Source organism: Gavialis gangeticus, unplaced genomic scaffold, assembly GCF_001723915.1.
Source record: "Gavialis gangeticus isolate Ggan-Ray unplaced genomic scaffold, GavGan_comp1, whole genome shotgun sequence".
NCBI lineage: Eukaryota > Metazoa > Chordata > Crocodylia > Gavialidae > Gavialis > Gavialis gangeticus.
Window position 1 is genome coordinate 42,224,688 of NW_017729031.1, and position 8,040 is coordinate 42,232,727.

The window sequence follows — 8,040 nt, forward strand, 5'->3', positions numbered from 1 at the left end:
TTCCTGCCTGTGGCAGGGGGTCAGGCGAGATGATCTGATCAGGTCCCTCCTGACCCTAGCTACTATGAAACTATGAAGCCGAGCGCATGGTCACTCAAGCTTACCAGCTTTACAGTGCTCACTTCAGAGCACATGCTAGTGTCCCCCAGACCTTGAGCAAGGTCCTGATGCATTACTCCTGTCAGTCTCCTGCAGTGTGTAGTGGTGGGCAGCAAACAGGGCATATTTAAGTCAGGGTAGGACAAAAATTCACGTATCTGTCTCTAATGCTGCCTAGGACAACAGAATTGCCTCCTACTGACTCAGCTATCCCCACTGAAATCCAAGGGACCATCTGACAGTAGTACCATCTTCATTATCATTATTATTTAGGGCTGGATATTTGACCAGTCAAATAAAGTCTGGTCAATTGATTGGTCAAATATCAGACAAAAACTGTAGAAAATTGCCAATAGATCCAAATAATGCATAGCAAAAGCACAAATTTTCCATTGTCACCAAAAAAATGCATCAGGAACATTAAAACAGCATGCAACTCTCTGGAGGGTGGCAGGGCATAATATGCAAAGGTACACTGGGGCCCCTTGTGCTGAAGTGTATGCATGCATGTGGGGAGAGCAGTAGAGTGGGAGTGGTAGAGTTCTGGAAAGCAAACATTCTCTCATATGGACTGCAAGAACAAGTACGTTAGAAAAAAAATGTATATATACATTTATAGTCTAGAGAAAAGGTCAAATTAAAGTATAAAACCCACTTATTTTTCACTACATAAGTGTTCTCAGTTATCCTTTGGGGAAAAAAATATCACTTCACACACAAAAGCCATCTTCAGACATTGCTGCTACACTGCCATCTGCCAATAGTTAGCTAGTCAGACAGTTTTTGGAATCGAGTTGCACTCAACACAAAGCACTCGTTTTTGAATACTGCAACATGATTTAACATTGGGGTTAGGAAGCCGACTGGCATGCGTTAAACAGGAGGCTGAAAAATTTGCTAAATGTTGGTAGTGACCTTACATTATACTCTGTAAAACCTACAGGCAACTGTTTCAAAACTCAATAGAGCAAGTAGCAGAGAATCCAGATGCCTCTCTGTACTCATGCATCAGACTCCGTATGTGTACTGCGCTCATCCGTGTCATCCCTGTGCGTTACCAGTCTGCTGCTGTAAATGACCAGCTCTGTAGTTACTGAAGTTCTGGTTCAGCGGAGAGACATTACTTGCCCCTACCTGATTCTGTAGCCGTTTTGGGCTTCTCTGCCTCCACTGATTCCAGATTTTCCGGCAGTTCCTGGACCTCGTCTTCTCCGAAGCCAGTGTCAGGGCTGCTGGTGGGCTTATCTTCGTCATGGCTCAGAGTCAGCGAAGCTTCCCTTTTGCTGATCTCCAAGACAGCTGCTAACAGCTCATCCTCACTCATTCCATCAAAGCTAGCACTTCCCAGGTCAGCGGATTTATCACACTCCGCTTTATTTCTTTTTGAACCCTATGGAAGGAAAAACCCAGGGGGGTCACTTTGGATTTACATGGACATGCACATTTTTCCCAGGTGAATCCAAAGGGGGAACCTGGGCTGCCAAATACTATTCACAGCTCAGATAGAAAAACATGCTTGTCTTTTATACTATGCACTACATCTACAGCACACCACGTTCAAGTGATTATACAGCTTGGTATATTTACTGATTTTTAATGCAAGTCTTTCATATAGTTAAAAGCTGGTGAATAATGTATTTTTCCTCTTAGGAGATTTTAAGTCAGATATTTTCAAGCTACAATTTTGGATGGAACCTGAAATTCAGTTGGAAAGGCAAAAAAATTGTATATTATTATTTTGAATACTATGGTTACTACAACTATTATTATTATTATTATTTAGGGTTGGATATTTGACCAGCCAGGTAAAGTTTGGTCAACTGACTGGTCAAATAATCAGTCAAAAACTAGAAAATTGTCAATAGGTCCAAATAATACACAGAAAAAGCAAAAATTGCCCCATTAAATGTGTCAAAAAACTGTTAAGTTATGCATTTGTCAAGAAAACTACAAAAATGTAGGGTTTTTTGGTAAAATGGCCATCATCTTTGACCAGTCAAAAAACATGTGGTCAACTGACAATATTTAACTGGTCAATTGATTGGCCTGCCAACCCCATTATTATTTATTAGCTAAATATCGTGACAGTGCTTTGGATATGTAAAAATGTCTCAAAACATATTTTGCAGTTTGGAATAACTAATTGATTAGGGAGAAAAAGTATTGTCCTACGGTTAGTGAATTCGGTTCTTATCACCATTTCCTCTAGACCAGGAGAGCTGGTAGATCCCATCCGTACACACATCATCTTTACCGGTGTGTGTGTGTGATGTAACATCAACACTGTTTGGTGCAAGAACATGATTCCAAAGATAGACCACATCAGGGCAAAATGTTTTTAACACTGAAATGTCCGGGTTTTTCTGAGACCTTTCCCACAGAATTATTTTCTATGATCTGTCAACAGTCAAAAATTGAGTGAAATCTAAGAGATGACATTTCCCACGTGGGGCCTTGAGCCTAACAAGGTTGAGAACTGCTGATTTAAGCACTTGGCACACAGTGAAATTTTTCCCTGTCTATCAGCTATAACAGGACCAGAGTCCAAAAGATGTTGCTTAGCTCAAGTCCACAGAGCATCTAAACTGTATGCTGTATTCCCTGCCTCATTTGTCTCAGGCCCCAGTTAAACAAGGATATTTACTGGGTAATTTTACTAGTGATGACTTCCATCATCATGTTTCTGTCAGTGCACAGCTTCAGTAAGAAAGTCATTCAGATGCCCTAGGTAATGTCTGAACACCGTGTCTTGTAGCTGGCACACCTGACCTAAAGCCTTTGCTTCCAACAGGACCACAAGACAATTGATGATCCTGGCTCAGGCTGGGAGTTAGAGAAGTAGGACTTCCAGAGGTCATCTAGTTTAATTTTATGATTCTATGAACCATACAGAGAAATCAATTAGCCAACACAGTAAAAAGCACTCCCATTTAGCACTGCGGTGCCAGTTATGAGCCAATAATATATATGCATGTTTCATGTTGCCTGTGCTAGACAGGAGTTCACAGACACTAGGTTGCAAGGGATTTGGGAGGTTCTGAAGGGTTTGTTTGTGACTCTAAGGACCCTGCTACACACTGAAATTACAGCTGGATAGAAACTAGCGCTAGAGTTGTTACACATTTTTAAAGCACTGACTTTATAGCTGGTTGGTTCTTTTTATCATTGGAAAGTCATTTTGATTGTGTGATAATTACTTGCCACATGTGGCTGGTCTAAATTTATTGCGTGATTAAATCTGCAGAAAAGGACCTGGGAGCGTGACAGTGGACGATAAGCTAAATATGAGCCAACAGTGCGTCCTTATTGTGAAGGCGGCTAATGGCATCCTGGGCTACATTAATAGGAACGTTGCCAGCAGATCGAGGAAAGAGATTATTCCCCTTTATTCAGCACTGGTGAGGACACATGTGGAGTCCTGCGTCCAGTTTTGAGGCACCCACTACAGAAATGATGTGGACAAGTTGGAGCGAGTCCAGCGGAGGGCAATGAAAATGGTTCAGGAGCTGGGGCACATGATTCAAGGAGAGGCTGAAGGAACTGGGCTTATTCAGTCTGGAGAAGAGAAGACTGAGGGGGAACTGAATAGCAACCTTCAACTCCCTGCAGGGGGGTTGCAAAGAGGATGGAGCTGGACTGTTCTTAGTGGTGGCAGGTGGCAGATGACAAGGAGCAATGGCCTCAAGTTGCAGCAAGGGAAGCTGAGGTTGGATATTAGGGAAAAAAATGTCTCACAAGAAGGGTAGTAAAAGCAGTGGAACAGGCTTGCCAGAGAGGTGGTGGCAACCTGGGTAGACAAAGCCTTGTCTGGGATGTAGTTGGGGCTGGTCCTGCTTTGAGCAGGGGGTTGGACTCTTCCAACCCTCATTTTCTATGATTAACCAGTCAACTGCATAATAGATGTAACATGTAGCAAGGCCCTAGCTAATAGGAAACTGCCTGCATTGCAAATTGTATGGAGGGGAGCAGACCCTTACCTTTTCTGGATCTTCTGGTGGTGCCTGTTGCTGCTGAGGAAGCTCTCTGATGGTTACATCACACAACCTTTGGCTGTGGGCCACAGAGCGCTTCAATGGTTCATCATCGCTGTCTGAATCCATGCAGAGCATGGCCGAGCTCTTTGATTTGAAGGTGTACTTTCTGAAAATTAAAGATACACCCAGGATTCCCCAGTGCTGGAGAAAAGTTTAACTCACAGCCCCGTCTTCAAAAAAAAAAAAAAATTCAGATATTGGTGAAACAGGCTGCAGGGTCAAGGAGCTGTAAGACCCAACTGAAATCTGCTACATGGGAAAATCTATTAACTTAAGAACGTAAGAGTTGCCATTTACTGGGTCAGACCATAGGTCCATCTTGCCTCGTCTCCTTTGTCACACAGTGGCAGACAGAGGAGGCTGGAAGGGAGAATGAACTGGACTGACTAAGGATTTTCCCCCATTCCTCTCTCCCTTGCAGCCTCCAGCATTTCATTTAATGTCCAGGAAGCTCTGATTCAGAGGCTGTGCCCCTCACCTCGTACTCAATAAACTGTCTATAACCCGTCAATAAACTGACCAAGGGGGACCAGCAGGCAATGGGAGAGTCCCTGTTCCCAAGCACTACCGGGAGTAACAATGGCCATAAGTTGATGGGGAACAGATTTAGGCTAGATATCAGGAAGCACTACTTCACAGCCAGGGCGGCTAGGATCTGAAACCAACTTCCAAGGGAAGTGGTGCTCGCTCCTACCCTGGGGGTCTTCAAAAAGGAGGCTAGACAGACACCTAGCCAGGGTCATTTGACCCCAGCATTCTTTCCTGCCCATGGCAGGGGGTCGGACTTGATGATCTGCTCAGGTCCCTTCTGACCCTACCAACTGCAAAACTATGAATAGCTCCTGATGCCCCTTTTCTCCAAGAATGTGTCTGACCCCCTGGCGAATCTGGCTGAACTCTCAGCTTCCACCACATCTGGTGGCAACAAGTTCCACCCTTTAATTCCACCCTGGGTGAAAAAGCAGTAATTTAGTAAAAACAAAAAACACAAGAGGGGATTTGAATGGATATAAAGAAGATCCCGCAGCATTAGAGAAAGGCAAGGAAAAAAAAAAAACTAACCATGCTAGGAGCTTTTCAGAGAACTCTCTCACAGACAAAATTGTGGAATTGCGACTCACCTACAAGGTGTGGAAGTGCTTATCATGGTGCAGGAATTCACCATCTGAGAGGCTTTCAATGGTCGAGATCTATTAAAAAAAGCAAAGCACTTATTGCCATATTTATACACATAGAAGAAACCCTACAGAACTTACCTGCTACGTATGCATGTTCAGGACCTGAAAACCATGACCTCCTCTGGCAGGTTGCATCAATTATTCTAATTCAGCTTCTCCTCAAATTTCTCATTCCACTGCAACCTCACCTGAGCACCCCCTACTTCCTCACACCTACAGTTGTCAGGGGACTGCTGTTGTTTCAGCTTTGTCCAAGTGACACAGAAGACTGCCCCCAACAAAAGACTGCTCTTCCAGCCTACTGATGATGCAACAGGATCCCATCTCTCCAGCTAATCAGGAGGAAACACTAGGCTTGAAAAATGTGAGTCCCATTAAAACCTACTAGAAATACCATCCTCCCAAAGATGCTTGAAGATGTTTTTGTCCTGGTCAGTGGTTAGAATTGCCAATTACTAAAACAGATGTTAAAAACCCTTTGGGTTAACCTCAAGTGCTGCTCTCTATGTTCAAGACTATACCTGAAATAAACATGCCATGGCTGAGTGGTTTAGCTACACTACCTCACTGTGGGACTGAATAGGAGCCAGCAGCATGCCCTTGATGCGAAGCAGGCTAACTCCATAACTGATGAATCATCCTGGGGCAACAGGCAAATGATTCTCACTTTTACAGGGGGAAACTGAGGGCCAGGGATGCATATTCCCTGCTTCAGAGGTATCACAAGGACAAACATGCTATGTAAAGTGCCTGGATACTAGGATGACAAACACTGTGGAAAAGCTTTATAAATGAATAAACAACAGAAGAGGGGGAGTAGGGAAGTCAGCATAGACCGGACACTAAGTGACATCCCATGGCAAGAGCCAAGGCGTGCCTAACAAAGCTAACTGCAACAGAGCATCTGCACTGCAGCTGACACTGAATTATAGTGTGTACTGACAGCAGTTTCCTAGCACACAGCCCATCCTCCAGAGCCTGGCCCAGCACCATTGCACAGGTTATTCTGCAGACAGTGTCCCATCCTAGCTTCAAGCCTCCAAAGCCAGCCCTGCTGCATCACGAGATGTTCATAGATTCATAGATTAAGGGTCAGAAGGGACCTAGTAGATCTTCTAGCCCGACCCCCCGCCAGGGCGGGAGAACAAAAACCCCAAAAAGAGAAACGGGACTCAAATGAGTCCAGCCAGGTAGGCATCCAGCCTCTTCTTAAAGACCCCCAGGGTAGGGGCCAGCACCACTTCCATTGGAAGTTGGTTCCAGCTCCTAGCCGCCCTAACCGTGAAGTAGTTTTTGCGGATGTCCAATCTATACCTCCTCTCCATCAACTTGTGCCCATTACTCCTTGTTATGCCAGCGGGCGCTAGGGGAAACAGCGTCTCCCCCAAACCCTTCTGGTCCCCCCTAGTGAGTCTATAGACAGTCACCAGGTCCCCCCTCAGCCTTCTCTTGTGGAGGCTGAATAGGTTCAGGTCCCGCAGTCTCTCACTGTAGGGTCTGCCCTGTTGTCCCCGGATCATGCGGGTGGCCCTCCTCTGGACCCTCTCCATGTTGTCCACATCCCTCTTGAAATGGGGCGCACAGAACTGGACACAATACTCCAGCTGTGGCCTGACCAGCGTCGCGTAGAGGGGGAGGATCACCTCCTTGGCTCTACTCGAGATGCACCTGTGGATGCACGACAAGGTCCGGTTAGCCCTGCCAACCATGACCTCGCATTGTCGGCCCATGTTCATCTTGGAGTCAATAATGACTCCAAGATCCCTTTCTGCCTCTGTGCTCTCGAGTAAGGAGTTCCCCATTGTGTAAGTGTGCTGCTGGTTCCTACTGCCCAAGTGCAGCACCCTGCACTTGTCCATGTTAAAACGCATCCTGTTCCTGTTAGCCCACCCCTGTAACCTATCCAGATCCCTCTGCAATCTCTCCCTCCCTGCTAGCGTGCTCACCTCCCCCCAGATTTTGGTAATCCTCTCTGCCTCTACGGGGCTCTTCTACAACAGGGTGCCACGCAACAGACTTGGATGGGGACTACACCTGATACATAACTGCTCAGGGCAATTGACTCCTTGATGCCATGGGCGCTTAATACCCTGGGATCTACCACCGTCACCAATTCAATGCTGCACACTTACATTGCAGAATGTGCACTCCAGCCCAGAGTAAGTGGCGGCCTGGTGCCTTCTGTGCAGTGCGATAACAAGGTCAAGTACCTTGGTATAACCACCTGCTGCCCAACTTTGTGATTGAGGGAGAGTGCTACATTGAAGCTGTATCGTTTCAGGTGAAGAATCAAGACCCTGAAAGATATAAAAGGGGAGGCATGATTAGCTCCATGAAGCTCAAGACCAGAGGGCAGGCAAGGTGGAAGTGAAGAGATACCTGAAACCCAGTTTACTCTTCTACAGAATATACTCACCTCAGTTTCAAATACATTTTAATTTTAGCTCAGCCTCTCATTTTTGTGATGAGATTCCGAATGCCATGACTGACTTATATGCTAGGGAGGAAGTCTGAGGTACGTATAGGTGTCACCCCCCCCCAGTCCCTGGACTTTGGGCTAGTTGGGATCTATAAGTCTAGTAATATCATTAGGACAAAACAAGAAGCACAGATGCAGTGTACCCAAAGCATGGAGGGAGGGGCTGTGGCGGGTGCAGAGATCCCACCTCATGAACACAGCTGGGTATTCGTATCCCTCCGCTGTTTCCACCACGTGAGGCGAGCCAGTA

The 8,040-nt window shown here is 45.7% G+C and overlaps 1 protein-coding gene across 3 annotated transcripts in view; it reads right to left on the minus strand.

Annotated features, from left to right (window-relative positions):
* Nucleotides 1-8,040, minus strand: part of USP37 (ubiquitin specific peptidase 37) — a 62,413-nt gene that overhangs the window by 26,790 nt on the left and 27,583 nt on the right. For all 3 annotated transcript variants that reach the window (XM_019522660.1, XM_019522658.1, XM_019522659.1), the window contains exons 15-18: nucleotides 7,444-7,608; nucleotides 5,255-5,323; nucleotides 4,077-4,239; nucleotides 1,234-1,489 (exon numbers count right to left, since the gene is read on the minus strand). In XM_019522660.1, the coding sequence (XP_019378205.1) occupies nucleotides 1,234-1,489; nucleotides 4,077-4,239; nucleotides 5,255-5,323; nucleotides 7,444-7,608 (653 nt within the window). The remainder of the gene's footprint in view (nucleotides 1-1,233; nucleotides 1,490-4,076; nucleotides 4,240-5,254; nucleotides 5,324-7,443; nucleotides 7,609-8,040) is intronic.